General features: G+C 39.8%; 1 protein-coding gene across 5 annotated transcripts in view; it reads right to left on the bottom strand.

The window, feature by feature from the left end:
* The window catches only part of LOC118849937 (ATP-dependent translocase ABCB1-like), a 496,364-nt gene that overhangs the window by 278,181 nt on the left and 195,612 nt on the right, over positions 1-22,571 (bottom strand). For 4 of the 5 annotated variants that reach the window (XM_036759036.1, XM_036759039.1, XM_036759038.1 and 1 more), the window contains 2 exons: positions 18,601-18,747; positions 15,865-16,886 (listed from right to left, as the gene is read on the bottom strand). The exons of the other annotated variant lie outside the window; for it this stretch is intronic. In XM_036759036.1, coding sequence (XP_036614931.1) covers positions 16,680-16,886; positions 18,601-18,747 — 354 coding nt within the window. In that variant the 3' untranslated portion in view covers positions 15,865-16,679. Of the gene's footprint in view, positions 1-15,864; positions 16,887-18,600; positions 18,748-22,571 lie in introns of those variants that run through there. 5 annotated transcript variants of the gene reach the window in all.

Raw genomic sequence — 22,571 nt, 5'->3', positions numbered from 1 at the left:
CAGCTGGCGATGGCTTCTCTGAGCCTGGGGGGGCTGAGCGTGAACCGTGGCGGCGGCAGCGGCGGCAGTAGCTCCAAGAAGAGCCTGAACGCCCGCAATGCTGCAGTGGAGAGAAGGAACCTGATCACGGTGTGCAGGTAAAGAAAGCCCCAGGCCGGACCGGAGCAGGGAGGAAGATAGGCAGGGTCGGGGGTAGGGGGAGCCCCGGCTGCAGGTGAAGCCTCCCTGGGATTTCTCCCGCCAGGCCGTCGCCACTCGGGAAGAGGACGCGGAGCATCCCTCTGCAGGGACCAGGCGGGGGGAGCAGCGGGCGGCTTCATTTGCCGAATGCCAAGTCCCCTGGTGCTGGCTTTTCTTACTCCAGCTGCTCACGTAGCCCTTTCCCCTCCCCTCCCTCTAGGAAGCTGCGTTACCTGCTGCACCCTCTGGGCCCACCTTCCTTCTCCCCACCTCAGCACCGCCGGCCAGGTGCAGGGGAGACCTGGCCTCCAGGGAGGAAGAACAGGAGAAAGGGGAAGGTGCAGCCTCCTGCTCTCACCTCTCTTCTCCTATCTCTCGGCTCGGGGTTTTTTCCCGGGCTTCCTTCCTGGGAGCCAGGAGAGAGGGTCACAACACTGGCATGGTCCGGGGTGTGTCCTTAGGGGACACCTACACAGCTTTCTTTAGGGCCAGAGACACCTTCACCTTCCCCAGGCCTCGGTCTCCGCGGAGGGGGGGGGGATGGGGAGCTATAGGGTGGCGAGTGAGAAATGAAGTCCTGGCTGTTGGGACGAAAAGGAACAGTCGTGCATACAGGGGTGCGGCTTCCATTTAAGAGGTGCTCCCGAGATGGAGCAGAGAACCACTTTTGGTACTGTTATTCCATAGGAAAGGAGGACAGTGGTAAATAACCCAGTGACATTCCTATCATTTTTCCTTACTGGCTTTTAAGAAAGTAATAATATAGCGGGTTTAATCAGAACTTTGAGGATATGTTTTATGGTGGGAGGGGAGGTCTGTATTCAAGGGTTGTCTTTGACAGAGACTCATTGGAAGTCCCTGGGCAAATCCCTTTCCTTCTCTCTGCCTCCAGGCTGAGATCCTCTGTGTCTTTTAGATGAAGAGTGGGTGTTGCAGTGGTTAGAGTGGTGGATTTTCTTTTCTTTAAAGTGAGGAAGATCTGAGTTCCAATCCTGTCTCAGACACCATGTGATCCCAGGCAAATTATTTCCTCTCCTTGAAACCCACTGAGTGTCCTGAAGTTAGTGATGCTGTAGGGGAGGATTGTAGGTAGAGCATGTCCTCAGTATGCAAGTGTTGTAATTCCATTTAGTTCCATACCAGGTAGATCTTTCTTGTGTGACTTTCAGTTTTAAAAGTTACTGTGTAAGAGTTATCGTGCTTGATGTATGTATGTCATCATGTAAGAGGCAGTGTAGACAAAGCAACCTCAGTATCCAGAAGACCTGGATTCTGCCTCTGACAAATACTGACTGGGAGACCCTGGGCATATATCCCTTAACCTCTCTGCCTCCAGCCTGAGACCCTCTATGTCTACTAGACGCAGGCTAGGTGGTGCTTTGGAGAGTGCTGCACTTAGAGTCAGGAAGATCTGAGTTCCAATCTTGCCTCAGACATGTGCTACATTTGTGACCCTGGGCAAGTCTTAACCTCTCAGCTTCAGTTTCCTTACCTGTAAAACTAGGATAATAGCAACTTCTTCATAGAGTTGTTGTGGGGATCAAATGAGATAAGCTATGTAAAGCACTTTGTAAATCTTAAAGCTCGGTATAAATGTGAGTTATTGTTGTAATTCGTTGCAAAGCAGGAGCCAAAGTGCATTGTGAGAGAAAATGACCTCATTGGGACTCCCCTACATCAATGAAATCATAATCTGGCTTCATTTTCTCCCCACCCTCCCCCAAAAAAGAGTACTTCTCTGTCTAATTTGTGAAGAAAAAAAAGGATTAGGTTATTTCAAATGTATGTTTTACATAACATATAAAATGGCTGTTCATTTTACAGATAATCACCTCCCATGTGGTATTTGCCTTGTGTAGGCAAAAAATATTGCATCTCCTTTGTCTACCATTGACCTCTAGAATATTGTATGTTTTCTTATTCTTTGTGTTTTGTTTCCTAAAGTTAATAATTTTCTAAATCAGAGAGGTGTGTTTGTCCTTTAAACTGAATTTTCAGTAAATATGGGTTTTTGTTAGTGAAGATGCTCCCTGAACTCCTATACAGGAATTGGGAAAGCTATGGGTTTGGAATCATCTCTGACACTGTGACCTTGGACAACTCACTTGCTCTTAATTTTCTCATCTTTAATATGAGAATATTGTACCATGTTATCTCTAAAAGTTCTTTCTGGTCTATAATCTATGACTTGGTGACATTAGGAGCATAATGTATGTAGCAAGGTATAATGAAAAGAGCAAGTGATTGTGAGTCTGTCCATCTGTGTTCAAATCTTATTTCAGCTACTCAGTGTTAGTGCACATCTGGACCCATTAATTAACCTCAGTTTCCTCATACATGAAAAGGGAACTGAATTCAATCATCTCTAAGAACTGTGCCAGATTTAAAGCCCATGGTCCTTCTCATTGTGTGTCTTTCCCTTCCATGTAGCCAACCTGCCAAACCCAGTACTGCCCAGTGGAGAACAATTTAAGGATTTTCTTAACCTGAGGTCCATGAACATATTTTAAAGAAGCCACACATTTTGATAACTGTACTTCAATATGGTTCCTTTTATAATCCTGTGTATCTTATTTTATGCATTTAAAAATACTATTTTGAGAAGGGGTCCACAGGCTTCACCAGGCTTCCAAAGGGGTCCATGACACAAAAGGATTGAGAAATTCTGATTTCAAGCCATTCAAAACCACTTTGTAAGTGAGTTACTAGCAGAAATCTTAGAAATCACTTATTCATGAATTAACCCTGTTTGTACCATAAGATGCCTTTGGCAGACTGGTGAAACTGGTGAACTTCTTCATCCAAGGACACTCTCAAGGTCTCTCTGAAGAACTTTGGTGTTGATTGTGAGACATGGGAGATGCTGGCACAGGACTATCCAGCATGACACGCCAGCATCAAAGAAGGTGCTATGTTCTGTGAGCAAAGCAGAATTGCAGTAGCTCAAAAGAAATGAGATATGCAAATTTAGAGACATCTCCTTCCCAGATGTTCATGCTGGCTATGTGTGCCCGACCTGTGTGTGGGAGAGATCGGCCTCAGTCAGACACGCTGCACGTTGACCTTGACATAGTGATGTCATCTTGGTCCTCTTCTATTATGGAAGACGGTAATATGTGCATTTAAATGTATATAAGAAACAGTTTTACAATGTATACAATAAGGTAAGGATTATATCTTAACCAGTTATATTGAAATAGTCATCAAGAAAATTGTTTTGAATTCACAGAACCCTGGTTAAGAATCTGCCTCATCTAGTCCATAATTTTATAGAGAAGTAAGGTTCAGACTGTAAGTGACTTATGGACAAGTTGAATGCTTATTATCAGCAGAACATATTACTGTCTATGTTTCTCACTGGACTTTTGGCTAAAAAAATGCTCTTCTTTGCATCTAAGGGTGATCTTTTATGGCATGTACCATCTAAAAGGTCCAACCAGTCTTGATTAATCTGGGGATGTTTTGTCTTTGTTCCTAGCCTCTGTTTTCTGCCCTTGAACTTTTTGGCTATTGGTTAATACCTTCATTGGGAGCATGATTAGAAAAGAAAGAGATGGAGAAATTTTAATGAATCACTCTGAAATGTTTTTAGGAATTATATTAGGCACTTTCCAAGTGGGAGGAGCAAAAGAGAATTCGTATTTATGTGTTTATATTGTGTGCTAATTATAATGTGTTCTGCTGAACAACTAAAAATTGAAACAAGTATCTTTTTTGTTAGAAATTTACATACAGCTTAAGTATTATGGTATGTATATATACCATATATTTTTATATGTATATATTAGTTTGTAGTAGGCCCTTAATAAGTGATTTATTGGATTGAGTCGAGGGCTTGCATGTTACATTGATTATTCATTGGGGGCAAACTTGCCAAATCTTTTCTCTCATTACTCTAAATAGAACAGAGTTGATGGTATATTTGAAATGTCTTCATGGTACATCTCCACAAATTAGACCCATTTCCCAAAGGTCCTGATAGCCCTGAGCAAGTTCCAGAGAGCCATTTAGGCCGTTTAAAAAAGTATCTGACCTGTTAGTTCTTGATTTAAGTGGAGCAGAATAAACAAAACAAATGTTTTGTCTGTGCCTCTTGCCTTAGAAAGCTCCATTGTTAGAGCCTCCTAATGAGTTATCTGTTCTATTACAAGGTGATTCAGTGATTTGAGAGCCAGGTAATGGCAGAAAAAGGTCTGGAATCAGGAGACCTGGGTTCTAGATCCAGTTCTGCCACTAATGAGTTCTGTGACCTTTTGCCAAGTCACTTAAACTTTCTGGACATGTTTCTTTGTCTGAAAAATGGGCTTAAGGACGTCTAGGTGGCACAGGGGATAGAGCAACTGGGCCTGGAGTCAGGAAGACCTGAGTTCAAATTTGACCTCAGAAACTTATTAGCTGTGTGTTTCTGGGCAAGTCACTTAACCCTGTTTGCCTCAGTTTCCCCATGTCTAAAATTTGCTGGAGAGGGAAATGGCAAACCACTCCAGTATCTTTGCCAAGTCAGACATGACTGAAATTACCGAACAACAGAAACATCAGAATGGGCATAATATTAGCACTAATTTCACAGGGTAGTTGTGAGGATCAAATGAAATAAATGTAAAAAAAATGTAAATAAATGTAAAGCACTTGGCAAATCTTAAATATATATGTGTGTATGTGTGTATATATACATGCAGATACATTAACATATACACATATATGTTTGTGTGTATATGTATGGTAGTGTATGTATGCGTATGTTAGCTGCTATTGTTCTGTAGATAAAGAAAGCATAGAGCATATTGAAGAGAACATCAAGTTCCTAGCACTGCTCTACATAGTAGATACTTAACATATTTATTGAATTAAATATAATCTTGACAAAACTCTTTCCTGGGCCCTTTTCTATCCGTCTCTCTCTCTCTCTGTCTCTCTGTCTGTCTGTCTGTCTCTCTCTCTCTTTCTCTTTCTCTCCATATGTGTGTGTGTGTGTTTGTATGTGTGTGTTACTAATCTCTTCTGAATTCCAGTTCTACACTACCAATTGCCCACTGGACATTTTTTTCTACTTCTATGCCAGAATTTCCAAAACACCCTGCCTCAAACCCTCCTAACTTCTAACTAGGTTCCCAACATCCATATTTCTTTTGAGGACAATACCATCTTACCAATGATTCAGGTTGATGACCTTTATCATCTTTTCCATCCCCTCCACTTCTAGTATCCTTCCTCCCAAAGGACCTTGTATTCACCAACTTAGATACTATTTGTATGCATTTATATTCTATTGTATCTATTTGTCTCTATATATTTATTGTTTCTCTTGTTAGAATGTAAGCTTGTTGGAGGTAGAAATTATTTCATTCATTGTAAGAACCTAGCACAGTGCCTGATACATACATAATAGGGTACCAAGTGAATACTTATCAATTGATTGATTCATCACCTCTCCCATCCAAGCAGTTGCCAAATATTGTTGACTCTAGTACCACAAAAATTTTTAAATCTCTTCCTTCTTTTTACCCATGCAGCTATGACCCTACTTCAGGGCCTCATCACTTCTCACCTGGATGATTGAAAAACCTGAAATAATTCCATATTTCCCCACTCCATTCCATTAACTGCCAAATTGATTCCAAAAATATATAGATCTGATCTTGCCACTCCCCTTCTCAAAAATCTTTACTGGCTCCATATCACCTCTAAGGATAAAATATAAGATTTTTGCTTGGACATTTAAATGTCAGACCTAGATGTAAATTTAAATTTTTAAACTTAAAATCTGGATTCTACCTATTTTCTGGTCTTATTTCATGTCAATCCCTTTCACATATATTCCAGTCAAACTGGCACATTGTATAGTACAGACCATTTCCTGTCCATGACATTCCATCTTACACCCCTGGCCTTTATTGAGGCTGCCTCCACATCTGAAATGTCCCCATGTCTCACCTTCTGTCCTTTGCCCCTTAGAATCTCTATCTTTCTTCAAAACACCAGTCAGGTACCACCTCCAACATACTGTTCTCCCTCCCTACTCTTCCCCCAGGTATTAGTGCTGTCTCCCTTTTGAAATTACTCTCTATTACTTTGTATATACTAATCTGTGTACAAATGTCTCTCTTGGGGCAGCTACATGGCACAGTGAGTAGAGCACTGGCCCTAGAGTCAGGAGGACCTGAGTTCAAATCTAGCCTCAGACACTTGACACATGTACTAGCTGTGTGACCTTGGGAAAGTCACTTAACCCCAATTGCCCTGCCAAAAAACAAAAAAAAAAACCAAATGTCTCTCTTTCCCCTTCTCCCCCACCCTCAATTTAGTAGAATGTAAGGTTTTAAGTCTAGGGACTATTTTGTTTCACCTATGACTATTAGTTCTGACTTTTTGGGCTAAGCAAAATAAATCTAATCTTCCCCTTCAACATGACAGTCATTCAAATACTTAATTTAATTTAATTTAATTTAATTTAATTTATTTAACATATTTAGTTTTCAGCATTGATTTTCACAACAGTTTGAATTACAAATTTTCTCCCCATTTCTACCCTCCCCCCCACTCCAAGATGGCACATATTCTGGTTGCCCTGCTCCCCAGTCAGCCCTCCCCTCTATCACCCCCCTCTCCTCTCATCCCCTTTTCCCTTCCTTTCTTGTGGGGCAAGATAAATTTCTACGCCCCATTGCCTGTGTATCTTATTTTTTAGTTGCATGCAAAAACTTTTTTTTTTGTTTTTGAACATCTGTTTTTAAAACTTTTAGTTCCAAATTCTCTTCCCTCTTCCCTTCTCACCCACCCTCCCTAAGAAGTCGAGCAATTCAACCTAGGCCACATGTGTATCATTATGTATAACCCTTCCACACTACTCATGTTGTGAAAGACTAACTTCATTTTGCTACTTCCCAACCCATTCCGCTTTATTGAATTTTCTCCCTTGACCCTGTCCCCTTTCCAAAGTGTTTGTTTTGATTACCTCCACCCCCATCTGCCCTCCCCTCCATCATCCCCCCCCCCTTTTGTTTTTTTTTATCTTCCTCCCTCTTCTTTCCTGTGGGGTAAGATACCCAAAAGAGTATGTATGGTATTCCCTCCTCAGGCCAAATCCAATGAGAGCAAGGTTCACTCATTCCCCCCTCAACTACCCTCTCCTCTTCTCCCACAGAACTGCTTCCTCTTGCCACCTTTATGCAAGATAATCCATCCCATTCTATCTCACCCTATCTTCTTCTCTCAGTATGTTGCTCTCTCATCCCTTAATTTCATTTTATTTCTTTTGATATCTTCCCTTCATCTTCAACTCACCCTGTATCTGCTCTCTCTCTTTTACATATATATATATATATATATACACATACATATACACACATATACATACATACATACATACACACATAGGTATATACATACATACACATTCACTAATACATATACATAAATATATATATATATATGCATATTCCCTTCAGCTACCCTAATACTGAGGTCTCATGAATCCTACTCATCATCTTTCCATGTAGGAATGTAAACAAAACAGTTCAACTTTAGTAAGTCCCTTGCAATTTCCGTTTCTTGATTACCTTTTCACGCTTCTCTTGATTCTTGTGTTTGAAAGTCAAATTTTCTATTCAGCTCTGGTCTTTTCACTGAGAAAGCTTGAAAGTCCTCTATTTTATTGAAAATCCATATTTTGCCTTGGAGCATGATACTCAGTTTTGCTGGGTAGGTGATTCTTGGTTTTAATCCTAGCTCCATTGACCTCCGGAATATCGCATTCCAAGCCCTTCGATCTCTTAATGTAGAAGCTGCCAGATCTTGGGTTATTCTGATTGGGTTTCCACAATACTCAAATTGTTTCTTTCTGGCTGCTTGCAGTATTTTGTCCTTGATCTGGGAGCTCTGGAATTTGGCGACAATATTCCTAGGAGATTTCTTTTTGGGATCTATTTGAGGAGGCGATCGATGGATTCTTTCAATTTCTATTTTTCCCTGTGGCTCTAGAATATCAGGGCAGTTCTCCTTGATAATTTCTTGAAAGATGGTATCTAGGCTCTTTTTTCGATCATGGCTTTCAGGTAGTCCAATAATTTTTAAATTATCTCTCCTGGATCTATTTTCCAGGTCAGTGGTTTTTCCAATGAGATATTTCACATTGTCTTCCATTTTTTCATTCCTTTGGTTCTGTTTTATAATATCCTGATTTCTCATAAAGTCACTAGCTTCCACTTGCTCCAATCTAATTTTTAAAGTAGTATTTTCTTCAGTGGTCTTTTGGACCTCCTTTTCCATTTGGCTAATTCTGCCTTTCAAGGTATTCTTCTCCTCATTGGCTTTTTGGAGCTCTTTTGCCATTTGAGTTAGTCTGTTTTTTAAGGTGTTGTTTTCTTCAGTGTATTTTTCAGTATTTTTTTGGGCCTCCTTTAGCAAGTCATTGACTTGTTTTTCATGGTTTTCTCACATCCTTCTCATTTCTCTTCCCAATTTTTCCTCTACTTCTCTAACTTGCTTTTCCAAATCCTTTTTGAGCTCTTCCATGGCCTGGGACCAGTTCATGTTTTTCTTGGAGGCTTTTGATGTAGGCTCTATGACTTTGTTGTCTTCTTTAGGCTGTATGTTTTGGTCTTCTTTGTCACCAAAGAAAGAACCCAAAGTCTGAGACTGAATCTGGGTGTGCTTTCGCTGCCTGGCCATATTCCCAACCAACTAACTTGACCCTTGAGTTTTTCAGCGGGGTATGACTGCTTGTAGACTAACGAGTTCTATGTTCCACGTTTGGGGGGGAGGTGCCAGCTCTGTCACACCAGCACTCCTCCTTCCCCAAGAACCCCCAGCCCGGGCTGGGCTTAGATCTTTAGCAGGCTGTGCACTCCTGCTCTGATCTGCCACTTAACTCCTCCCACCAGGTGGGCCTGGGGCCAGAAGCAGCAGCAACTGTAGCTGCCCCACCTCCGCTGCCCCTGGGGCTGGAAGCCGAACCGGGAACTCCTTCCACTCCCGCAGCTTTTCCCACTAACCTTCTCCGCAGTCTTTGGTGTTTGTGGGTTGAGGAGTCTGGTAACTGCCGCAGCTCACATATTCAGGGCGCTAGGGGCCCCATCCGCCCGACTCCAAGTTTGGTTGTTCCACGCTGCTCAGGCTGGGCTCTGCTCCACTCCGTTCCCAGCTCCCAGCTCCGTGTGGGATAGACCTCACTCAGAGACCATCCAGGCTGTCCTGGGCTGGAGCCCTGCTTCCCTCTGCTGTTCTGTGGGTTCTGCCGTTCTAGAATTGGTTCAGAGCCATTTTTTATAGGTTTTTGGAGGGACTCAGTACGGAGCTCACACTAGTCCCTGCTTACCAGCCGCCATCTTGGCTCTCCCCCCGCCCCATTAAAATACTTAAATAGAGTTACCATGCCCCCCCATAAATTTTCTTTAATCTAGGTTAAACATACCTAATTCTTTCAACTGATTCTAATATGGCCTGCTCTTAAGGAACAGGGACAGGGGACAACATAAGGCATGAGGACAGTACGTGAAACAGTAGCTCAAGTAGTTTGGGTACCATCAGATCTGTATCATGTAGTTTTGTATGTATTTTTTATCATCTTCTGCATACCACTCTTTTCCCAAATCAGTGAATACGTACACATTTGTCAACTTGGACTGAGTTGTGATAGGAAGAAGACAATGAATAAAGAATGAATATTTTAACCAGAAAACAGGACATGATACAAGCTATAGAAAATAAGTCAAAAGGAGTGAGTGATGACAGTGTTGAAGATTTTTGAAACCCAGGAAGGGGTCAGCCAGCAGGCTGAGAGACAAAGAAGGTCAGGATGTTCAGTAATTCAAAGTAATTTAAAAATCAGTAAAAGTAAAAATAAAATAAGAAGAAAGTTCTTGGTCAAGCAGGGGTGGAGAACCTGCAGCCTTGAGGACACATGTGGCCTTCTAGGTCTCTGGGTGTGGCCTTTTGACTGAGTCCAAGTTTTTCAGAACAAATCCTTTTATTAGGGGGATTAGTTCTGTGTAGTTTGATTCAATCAAAGGAATGCACTTGAGGACCTAGAGCATTTGGTCTCAAGGCCGCAGATTCCCCACCCATGGAGAGGTTGTGAGGCCAGTCAGCAATTCCTATAAGGCTTGGACATCATCCTTTATAATACCAAGCTTATCCATCCACCTATCTATCTATCCTTCCTTCCTTCCTTCCTCCCTGCCTTTTAGAACTCCATGGAACTAAAGTATTAAATTCTTTTGTCACTGTCTTAAGTTTTAGAATTTTTAATTTAGTGGAAGTTTTAAAAATTCGCTTTAAAGAGCAGGTATTACTAATTTGATCAAGGGATCTTGGGATTTTTGAACACCCATTCTACTGCAATTTCCACTGTTCTGCTTACTCTAGCCCTTTTAAAGAAAAGGGAAAATAATCTATATATTCTTTTGAGTCTCCAGGAGACAGTATCTTGTATATTACAAATATAAAACGAGTAATATTTGTACAGCGCTTTGCAAACCTTAAAGCATGATATAAATACTACCTGTTACTATTAATTAAGGGCAGTGAGGTGGTGAAGTGGATAGAGCATTGGTGCTGGAGTCAGGAAGACCTGAGTTCTATGTGGCCTCAGATACTTACTAGCTGTGTTGCCCTGGGCAAGTCACTTAACCCTGTTTGCCTCAGTTTCCTCATCTGTAAAATGAGTTGGAAGTTGATGGCAAACCACTCCAGTATCTTTGCAAAGAAAACCCCAAATAGGGTTACATAGATTTGGATACAACCGAAAAGACTGAACAACAACAGATTAAGTAAAAAAAAAAAGTGTTTTTCATGTGCATTAACAACCATGTTTTATTTGCTTAATGTAATTCAGTAAATGATGTTAAATGTTTGAAATGGATCCATTTTGGGAGAAAATGCCATTCCATGATTAATAACCAATTTAGCTATTTTCCCTCACATATCTGCTTTGGATCAAGAATTTCAAATTAGAGTTTTATACTTTTTTGAGTATTTTTTTCATCACATAGCTCCCAAGAGAAATGTAAATAATTTTCCATGTTTTGCTGATAGAAAACTTTAAATTTGCTGAGAAACCCAGAGAGAGTGTGGTATGACTAAGGTAGAATAATGCTAATAGGTTCTATATAGTGCTTTAAGTTTTTGTTTGATTCTTGCATGCTACATGATCCTCAGCAGCTATAATTACAGGCATGTGCTCTAAGCCTATGATTTAAGCAGCATAGGGAACACCTGGTGCAAAAACTCCTTTCTACCACTGCAGATCTGCAGCACTATAACTTAAGAGTCTGAAAGTATTGCCTAGGTTTGGGCATATCATTCCTCAGCACAGAGGTCTTCAACGACTTTCAGCTGCCCACAAAGTAAACTTAAAATGCCTTTGCCTACCTTTCAGGGCCTTCTACAATCTTTGGCCAGCCTACCTTCTCAGTAATGTTTATTACTACTCCCCTACTCTATACTTCAGCCAAACTGGGCTGCTCTTTGGCTTTAATTCAATTATTCTCTGTCACTTTGGCATGCTCTGCCCTTTCCCAACTCCCTGGTCAAAAGGGACATACTGTTCTATTCCCCTCTTCACCTTCTTATCCATCTTTTTTTTTAAATAGTATTTTATTTTTTTCCCAATTACATGTCGAGACAATTTTTAGCATTCATTTTTTATGAAATTTTGATTTCCAAATTTTTCTTCCTTCTTCCCTCACTTCCCTTCTTTCTAAAGTGGTAGGCAATTCAATATAGGTTATACATGTGCTATCATGTAAGTATATTTCCACAGTTGTGAAAGAAGAAACAGATCAAAAGGGAAAAAACACGAAAAATAATAAAGTAAAGTAAATGTATGCTTTGATCTGCGCTCAGAGTCCTTTAGTTCTTTATCTGGATGTGGATAACATTTTCATTCGTAAGCCCTTTGTACTTGTCTTAGATCTTTGTGTTGCTGAGAAGAGCTGGGTCATTCATAGTTATCATCACACAATGTTGCTGATATTGTGTATGTTGTTTTCCTGGTTCTGCTCATTTCACTTTGCGTCAATTTGTACAAGTCTTTCCAGGTTTTTCTGAAATCTGCATGTTCATCATTTGTTATTGCACACTAGTATTCCATTACATTCATATACCACAGCTTGTTTAGCCATTCCCCAAATAATGGGCATCCCCTCAATTTCCAATATTTTGCCACCACATAAAGGTCTGCTATAAATATTTTTGCACACCTTGGTCCTTTTCCGTTTTTTGTCATCTCTTTGGGATACAGACCTACTAGGGGTATTGCTGGATCAAAGGGCATGCATACATAAAAGTTTGTTTACCCTTTGGGTGCAGTTCCAAATTGCTCTCCAGAATGGTTGGATCATTTCACAACTCCACCAACAATGCATTCGTATCCCAATTTTCCCACATCCACTCTAACATTTATCGTTTTCCTTTTTTTGTCATATTAGCCAGTCTGACAGGTGTGAGGTGGTATCTCAGAGATTTTTTAATTTGCCGTTCTCTGAAGCGATTGATGACTGAGGTTCAACTAACTGAGTCAAATACCTCTTAGTATCTGGCCCAAACCTCTGACTTTCCAGATGAGGAAACTGGGCCCCTGAGAAGGGACTTATTCAAAATCACACAGGTCTTTCCATAAATCTTCCCTAGAGGATTTCTCCAAAATATTGGAAACATTCATCTAGTTTTCCTTTTTTTAAGTATAGCTTGGTAACTGTTTTGACATCAGAACACAGGTGGCTTCCCAATCTACATATGGGATTCAGGAAATCTGCAAAACATTTTAGCAATGAAACAAAAATCTACACAATAACCTATTAAGGAAGCAGTAGAAAATAAAGGATACCCTGCACTTTCTTAAAAGGGGAGTAATTACATTTACATGTATTTTCAAGAATAAAGTCATAACTGGAGCAAGTTTAATAAAATTGGGTATTTTGAAAAGTTCTTTGCATCTTTCTTATGCTGGAAGACAAAACAATGCCTGTTTTCTAGTTCACAATAGCTAGAGTGCTGGGTCTGGAATCAGGAAGCTCTGAGTTTAAATCTGAACTCAGACACTAGCTGCGGGACCCTGGGCAAGTCACTTAACCCTATATGCCTCAGTTTCCTCTCCTGTCAATGTGTTACAGAAGGAAGTGGAAGACCACTCTAGCATATATGCAAAAAAGCTCAAAACCCAAATGGGGTCACAAAAGCTGGATATGACTGAAACAAGTAGACAACCAAACAGCAGCAACAACAAATCATATAAAATGGGAAAGTGATTTTTAACAATTTGAGCTCATTGGACTCACAAAAGGATCAAAATTCCATCCCAGATTCATACCTCAGCAGAAGAGGATTCTACTCAGCCTTCTTCCAAATTCTTGCCTTTTTCAGAAAAGGTATTACCAAGCACCTATTTAAAGGATGAGCCCAGACTTCTTCTCTCTGTTGTTTTCTTCCCTCTCACCCCCACTCTCAAATTTTTAGGAGGAAGAGGTGGAGGAGAAGGAGAAAGAGAAGGAGAAAATAAAGGGAAGGGGAAGGGGAATGCAGGGGGACCTGAGGTATAAGGTACATTTACCCACTTGAAGTACTGGTTTCTCTTGTGCTCTAGCATAATGTCTCCAGGCCCACAGAAAGTATTCACTGCAGAGACCAGGTGCATCCTCTGCTGTGTGTGCAGGAAGCATCCTTTCTTATGGTGCTAAGGACTCTTTCTCACCCCTATACTACATGTCCATCTCTCACTCACCCCTAAAGAAGGGAGCTACAGGACAAGGGAGGAGGAGTATGTCCTGCCAAAGCATCTCTCAAGTCTTGGCGACAACGCAGCACCCCATCCCCGACCCTGCTGACAAGAAGAGTATTTTAAGATTGTCTGCTTGCCCAACACTGAGCTCAATGGGAATGTCCCACCTAAGCCTCTAAAGCTTAGCAGCAGCTATGATGGTCAATTAAAAATCCCACAATCTCCCATCCCTGGGGTATCACTCCACTTTGTAATCACAGGTATCCTAACTAAAGTGACTCACTTCCTTCCCTGAGCTGAACCCCTACCAGGATCAAAAAGGTACTTTCTTGCTCTCTAGTCTCCTCACATCAGTTCCAATCAGGTTGCACAGGATAGGCCTCATTTTTGGACAATACTCTTCACTGACTCTCAAGATTAAGATTCATTCTGCTTGGAGTATCATATCACCAGGTACCTGAACAATACATAAAGTTCCATACCTCCTACCAGGGCAGTTAGATGGCTCAAGAGATAGAAGGCTGGGCCTGGAGTCAGGAGGACCTGAATTCAAATCCAGCCTCAGACACTAGCTGTGTGACCCTGGGCAAATCATTCAAAATCTGCTTGCCTCAGTTTCCTCCATTGTAAAATGGGGAATGCTGGAGAAGGAAATGGCCAACAAAACTCTAGTATCCTTGCCAAGAAAACTCCATAAATGGGGTCATAAAGAGTCAGACATGACCGAACAATTTAACAACAGAAACCACCTACTACCAAGATAATTGAATTGAAGAACAAGTTTGTGTGCGATTATGTTTACTTACAGAGCTGCAAGTAATGGAGAAAATGTTTTTCCCAAATATTTCATTTTACAAATGAGGAACCTGAGACTCAAAGGTCATGTGGCTATTAAATAGTACATGCTGGGATTTGAATGCAGGTCTTCAGACTCCATCAAGTGCTTTTCCTACAATACCTCATATGCTACATATTTAGGACTTAATAGCATTTGAGAATTTCTTCAATGTTCAGGGCTGTTTTATGCATATTAATTGTCTCTTCAACTAGATTGTATCTTGGGCAAGGATAGGCTCTCACGCTTTCTTCTTATCTATCATAGAACCTACCACAATGCTGAGAAACTAGCTACAAACATAATAGGTAATCAATATATACTAGATAGACTAAGTCGTTAAGTCATTTCTGGAATTTTAACATATCATTTAAGTGAGACAGTACTGATGACTCATTGTTTAAGAGGATTGCCAAGGAGATATAGATGTTAAAAATAGATATCTCCAGCCTTTCTCTCTGACCCTTGGGATATCAACCCTCTTACATACGAAAGACCATCTGGTCCAACCCTGTAAACTCACCCACAAGGAGGAAGGCCAGGATGTGAGGAAAATGTGATGCCTCCCTCCCAACTACTGTTCTTGGGTTTTGCCATGCTTTAACAAAACTGATCTATGTCACTGTCTTCTTGGTCTTAAACATCTCTTAAAATATTTCACCTGGGATCCTCTGTGTTGTCATACAAATACCCATGTTTGTGTGAAAGAATTTCAGTAGACCACTATCTTAATGCTGTGTTTTTCCCCTTAAAATTATTTTCATATAAAGCAGTCTTTGGGCATTAAGTGGTCACATTTCAAAATATTACTAGCACTTCTTGGTGGATAGCATAATTAATAATCTTGAGGCTCGCCAGTATCACAGAAGAGGGGTTTTCATTTGAGTCAGGGTTGTTCTCAATAAAACTTGGGAATCACATTATGCTTGAGGGAACACTAATTAAGAGAGCGTCCTAGACTAGCTAATTTTTTGCATATTGTTGCCCTGTGATTTCTGGTTAACGATACCATAATTTGAGAGAGGAGACCTTGTAATCCAACACATCTGAACTCACAGAATCTGAACTCTCCTACATTGTAGATTTGGGTTGACATTGTAGGGAACTGATTTCATGCAAGGTAAGTCAGTACTGAAATGAAAACAATAATGCAGTTTTATATTTTTCAAAGTGCAAAAATAATAGAATTCTTTAACAACACTTTGCAGCGGCAGTGCAAAATATTAACAATACACCAAAGGAAGATTCAATCCCATGATTCAGCATTTCTCTCCTGGCCCCAAACAAATGAATGAATCTTGCTTTGTTTCTGATTGTCAATTAGTTGGCCATAATAACAGAAGTTGAAAAGTAACAAACAACAGGGTTAAGTACAAGAGTGAACAAGATTGTACAGCTTTGTAGGATCCAGCATGAGAAAAAGGCAGAGTAGGGTTCTTTCATTTTGAACCAACTATCTCACAATCTAAAGTGTTTTGATTGGGAAGTGGTATACTCAGTTTAGGTTTGAACAATATTATACTAGTCCAAGAAATGTTCAGTTTTTATTATAGGCTCTTATATTTTATAACAGTTACTTCAGGAGTTACCACCCTTTAGTCACAGCATCTTATTTTTTTTTGAGCAAGAAAAAGTCAGCTACTTTGTGAGGGAGACTAGAAATAAAAAATAAAATTGCTTAGACAGGTGTTAAAAAAAAACTAGCTAGCCTCAACACTCCCATACATTTCATAATGCATAGGACATTGGTATATCTTCCTTAAGTATTGTTTCTTCTGTTCTGGAGGCACTGACTTCTATGGTCAGAGATCCAGTTGCAGCAGGAGACGAGACAGCCTACAGGACTTGCTTTCTGGCACTTATGGCAGAAGTTTATGGCTATGATTCCATTTTTAAAAACCAAATACAGAAATTTTTAATTTATGAAACACGCACAGTGAAAGAAGTTCACATTCGCTTTGCCCCACTCTGAACATTGACCAGTGAAAAGTAGATGCCTTTCAGAGCCAGCAGCTGTTGGTGTGTTCCTTGTTCTTTGATCTTGCCATTCTGGAATACCACAATAAGGTCAGCATTCTGGATGGTGGAGAGGCGGTGAGCAATCACAATACAGGTACGACCTTCTCTGGCCTTGTCCAGGGCCTCTTGGACAACCTAGTCAGTAATTACATACATGGTTATTTGTAAGAGAAAATTCACTTCTAACTTGTAAATTCCTTCTCCTTCAATATTCTTTCCACTTCATTTCCCTAACAAAATGTATTTTGCTTGTGATTTTGTGTCAGTGAAATGTAAGGCAGAATTTACAAAGCTAAGAAACAGGTAGGCAAAGAGATCGCTTTACAAGTAACATACATTTTTTTTGTTTTTGTTTTTAAATAATATTTTATTTTTCCCAATTGCATGTGAAAAGAATTTTTAACATTTTTTTTAAATTTTGAGTTCCAAATTCTCTCTCTTCCTCTGTCCCTTTTCCCTCCCTCAGATGATAAGCAATTTGATACAGTTACACATGTGCAATCATAACATACATATTAATATTTCTTTCTCACTCTTACTGAATTCATCCTACCATTAAAAACATTTATTAGAATATCTGTTTTCTGAATTTGCTACTGTCTTGTGTTTGTTTATGTATAAACCAAGGTTCTTGGAAACCTTTTGGCCTGCCTTAGTAGCAAAGTATGTAGGAGAGTTTGGATGCTCCAATTCTGCCAGGTGGTTTTTGAAGCAAGTTTTCTCTGAAAACCTGGAATAATCCTTTGCTATTTGCAAGTTATGGACACAGCTCAAGAGATTTGTGTATACTTGGTTTCCCTCCCACACAAAATATAACAAAAAAACAATAACAACAAAAACAAAAGTGATTGCTCTATCCTTAATCCTAAATAGACCGAAATTTTGTGACTGTCTCATCCTCTCCGTATTCAGTTTTAGGTCCTATGTTGAATATGACAACTGAGAATAGGAAATGAAGAATTTGTAGAACTCTTATAGCAATGGAGTTACGCGTGCTGTATAAGGAGCAAAGGAGTCAGTTACCGGTACTATGGTTCTCAACCTCTGATTTTCCTGGTTCTACTGACTGAACATTTTAAATGGTAAGAAGATTCCTTTGATACCATCAGTGGAGGGAACTCCTGGTAGAGGTGTAAGCAGTTTCTTCATCAATGAAGAGCGGCAACACATCTGTAACTCATGCCTAGGTCCCCACTTGTTGGGATAATGAATGTCCCCAAAGTGGTAACATGTATTCAAATTCACACCATTTCAAGTCATAATTATATAGAATAGGGTCATAGATTCTAGACCAATGGAAATATGCCATTCAAATTTGAATAATGTGACCACTTCAGGGAGATTAATAATTCCCATTAATGGGAACCCAGCTGTAGAGTCTTAGAGAGTTGGGTGGGGCACTGAGTCTTTAAATAACTGGCCCGGGGTTACTATAGCTACAGAATGTGCTGTAGGCAGGAAGTCTTTCTGATTCCCAAGACTAAACTTTTATAAGCAGCTAAGAGGTGAAGTGGGCCTGGAGTAAGGAAAACCTGAGTTCAAATTCAGATACTTACTGGGTGATCATGGGAAGTCACTTAGCCTCTTGTCTACCTTAGTTTCTTCAACTGTAAAATAGGATTAAGACAGCACCTAACTCCCAACATTATTGTTAGGATGAAATGAGCAAAGTGCCTAGCATGATTCCTGGCATTCTGTAGGTGTTTAATAAATGCGTGTTCCCTTCTGTTTCCTTCATGCTACCATTCCAATCTCTATGACTGTGAATATACTAAGTATTCATAGTAAAAGAACACAGGCTCTTTCAGAATGTGAATAAGCCCATTCAGAATTCAGAATAAGCCCGTACCTTTTCACTTTCTGTATCCAGTGCTGATGTAGCTTCATCCAACAGCAGGATCTGAGGGTTTCTGATGAGTGCTCGAGCAATAGCGATGCGCTGTTTCTGACCCCCCGAGAGCTGAGTTCCTTTGTCTCCCACCTTGGTTTCATATTTCTGTGTTTAAAGATAAATTTGGTTAATGTGAAAAAGTATAGACTCTAGTAAAAATGAAAATTATTGTCTTGACAATGAGTTTGCAGTAAAAGAGACTTTGCTTCTTGAAGCTAAGTTAAAAAGAACAAATCATTGTGACAAAAGCCAGTAAAAAGGAAACTGTTAATATAATAGAAATCAACAAGACAGAAATAATAGAAATCAACAAGACAGAACAAAAGTATAACTGGACCAATATATAAAGAGCTTTTCGAAAAGGTCAATAAAATGGACAATTTACAAATTTAATCAGAAAAATGGAGAACAAAAAAAAATCAAATTACCAAAATCAAAATTGAGAAAGGGACTGATCATAATGAGTCAAGAGACTAAGCCACACCAGTCTATGCCAACAAAACTGAAAATTTCAGTAATAGCTCACATCAATATAATGCTTTATAAATAATTTCTTTGATCCTCACATCAATGCTGTTAGGTGGTATTATTATTTCTGGTTTAAAAAGAGGTTAAGTGCCCTTAAAATGTGTTTATTGTGATCAATGGTCAGTTCGTCTATTTATACTATGAATTCAAAGACTGTTTCTACTGTTCTATTATTAATCCTATCAATAAGAAAAACTCAAAATCATGATTATGTCATTTGATATACTTATGCATTAAAATTGCAAATTTATATTCTTACAATGAGCAAAACACATGTGAAGAGATAATTCTTCACTTTAGGTTACACCTTAAAAGCACGATTACAGGGAAGGTTTGGTGGCTAGGTGGCACAGAGGATAGAGTGCTGGGCCTGGAATCAGGAATACTCATCTTCCTGAGTTCAAACCTGGTCTCAGACACTTACCAATTATGTGGCCTTGGGCAAGTTACTTAACCCTGTTTGCCTCAGTTTCCTCATCTAGGAGCTGGAGGAGAAAATAGCAAACCACTTCAATATCTTTGCCAAGAAAACCTCAAATGGGGTCACAAAGAGTCTGAAATGATTGAAAAAGAAATGAATGAAGGAGCCATTGGAACAGAAATATTTGCACCATTGGAAGAGAAATATTTGAGGGTTTCTTCAATGTTTTCCCACAGATTAACAACCAGCAAGAAACAACCAAAAACAATGGCAGGATGGATCGCAGTGTTAATCAGGGAGGGATGTTGGAATGGACTCATTTTTAAGAGGTAACTTCATTAGGAATATTTTTTGTTTTATACTGATCTTTGCTTCTCTGTCTTTGCCACTTTGTAGGTAGCTGGTGTGATGAAATCCACTGATGAAAAGCTTGCCTCAGAGTCACAGAGACTGGGTTCAAGAACTGCCTCTTAAACTTACTGGATTATGTGACTCTTGTAGGCAATTCACCTTCCCAGTGCCTTAGAAGCAACGCTTTAAGAGTGAATTGCAGGGAGCTGTTGATCAATATGGAAGAGTGAACTTCCTCACTAGGAGTTCCCTATACCGGTCAGTCAATAAATACTTATAAAGTGTGTCCTCTGTACCAGGCACCAAACAAAATTACAGACCTAGTTAAAAAAAAAGGAAGCCTGCACCTACAAGGACTAGAATAATGAATATCTATCCCTCTATCTGAAATAAAGATAGCTAGCATCATATGCAATGGAGAATTGGAAACATATGTATCAAAAAGACAGGGAAAGCTGTTCACTGACACCATTATTATCCTACATAGTTCTAAGAATGTTAACTATAGCTATAAGGCAAGAAAAAAAGAAATGAAAGGAGTAAGCATTATCAAAGAAGCTCTCTCTATTTGGTGAGGAGAGAAAGGTATAATTAGAAAATCTCAAGAGATTCAACAAGGAAGTTAATCAAGGCTTCTGAAAGATTTCAGGACGTAAAATATAATGCCCCCTCATATTATACATCACCAAAAGAAATCAGAAGGGATGGACAGAAAGATAAATTCAATTTATAATTATTAATAAAATATATTGAGTACTTAAGCATATCAAGGTATGCATAAGAACTATAGGAAGATAACTATAAAAACAATTTTAACAGAAATGACGAATGAAATAATTAAAGAAATATCCCATTTGTGGCTGGATCAAGTCAAATGTCAGTACGACCCAAATTAACTTGATGCAATGTTAATAATATGCCATAGAAGAATTTCATAGATTAAGTAAACCCTAACAAATTTCTATTCTAGGTTTGCATGAAATGATGAAAAGAGGAATGAGCAGAACCAAAAGAACACTGTATAGAGTAACAGCAATATTGTTTTAAGTACAATTTCGAGCGATGATGTCATTTGACTATTATAAATGCCCAAATTAACTACAAAGAACCTATGAAGGAAGATGCTATCTGTATCCAGAGAGAGGATTGATAAATAGAAGTATGTTTAGAATGAGTTTACATATATACATATATATATATAGACACACATACACACGTATTTTGTCTAATGTTAGTTATCTCTGGGTGGTGGGGGAGGGAAGGACAAAAAGGAAAAAAAAGAAATTTTCATGATTACTATAAATTTAAAAGGAATAGCAAATAATACATGATAGATTTATAGTTTCATGTGCAATTATCTTTTTCTATTCTACTATGCTATGAAAATGCTTGTTTCATTATACAAAATAAAATAAATAAAATTTTAAAAAAGAAAGAATAAGTATACAAGAGGGGAATTATGGGGGAGAAATGAGAAAAGGAAACATGCATCGCCAGGTTTATTTCAAATTACACTATAAAGTAGGTCATTATCAAAATAATTTGTTTTTGAAAAAATAGATGAATGGAAGAGAAAAACTAATCCAGAATCTGAGCCAGGTGTGAGTGTTCCCGTGAGCACTACACCCGCTCTCTCGAGGAGCGAAATAAAATGCCTTCCTCTGCCCACTCTGGTCTTGAGTTCTTTGGGTGAGAATGGAAAAATCACATGGATCTTCCTAAGGTCAAGTGAAGGGAAGCAACGGGCAGTGGAAACTTGCCAGGCTTACTCCCGCATCTTGCCTTGGGGTGTCCTGTGATCCCCACTGCGGTGTTAAGAGGGCTACCACTCCGGATTCCCTTGGGGAACCCTGTGGTCTGCACAGCCTTCTTAAGGGGACATCACCTGGGACTTCCAGCCCTGTCTTGGGAGCCTTCTGATCTTACCACCATCCTAATGGGTCATCACTTGGGTCCTCCTTAGTGTCTGACCCCTAGGAGACCCTGTGATCCCCACAGATTAAGGGGGGTTATCACAGGGTTCTTCCTCAGGACTTTGGCCCTGCCTAGGAAGTCCAATGATCCCCAAAGCCGCATGTTCTCACAATTTGGGGGTTCGTCTGGGATTCTGAAGACCCCAGTAAGGGTGAGTAAGATAGGGCAGAGGGAAGAGCACTCGCACTCACTGTTAGAGGGGTCCCACTGTCCAAGCTGAAAACCCCCTGGACACTATGAAGGACCCGAGACCTTGTTTGAACAAGAAGAGTGTGCAGACGAACGCAAAAGGGAACAGCCGGAGACTGCGCAAGTCAGGTCACCTGAGCAAGGTAGGAACAAGAGGGTAGTACTGCCTTGTCAAGTCTGGGGGTTCTAGGTTGAGAAGTAAGGTTTGCCTAGAATGGGAAATAAGAGCTCTAAGAAAAAGGTACGTGGGGAGGATGGAAGGGATCCTCCTAACATTCCTCCGCCCGTTAGGAAGAATGTTTGCTAGCTGGAAAGACAGAAAGTTAACCCAGGGAAAGTGCACCTAGGTGGGGAGAATGGATTTCTCCTAGTGCTTGGAAGAAAAGCACTCGTGGCTCGACCCAGGAAAGTGATTTGGTTTAATATTGGATGTGAGTCTGAATTCAAATTCTAAATTGTTCATGTG

The sequence above is a fragment of the Trichosurus vulpecula genome, chromosome 5 (assembly GCF_011100635.1).
Source record: "Trichosurus vulpecula isolate mTriVul1 chromosome 5, mTriVul1.pri, whole genome shotgun sequence".
NCBI classification, from domain to species: domain Eukaryota; kingdom Metazoa; phylum Chordata; class Mammalia; order Diprotodontia; family Phalangeridae; genus Trichosurus; species Trichosurus vulpecula.
Note: the sequence above shows the minus strand (reverse complement) of the source record. Positions and strands in the feature narration are given on the sequence as shown.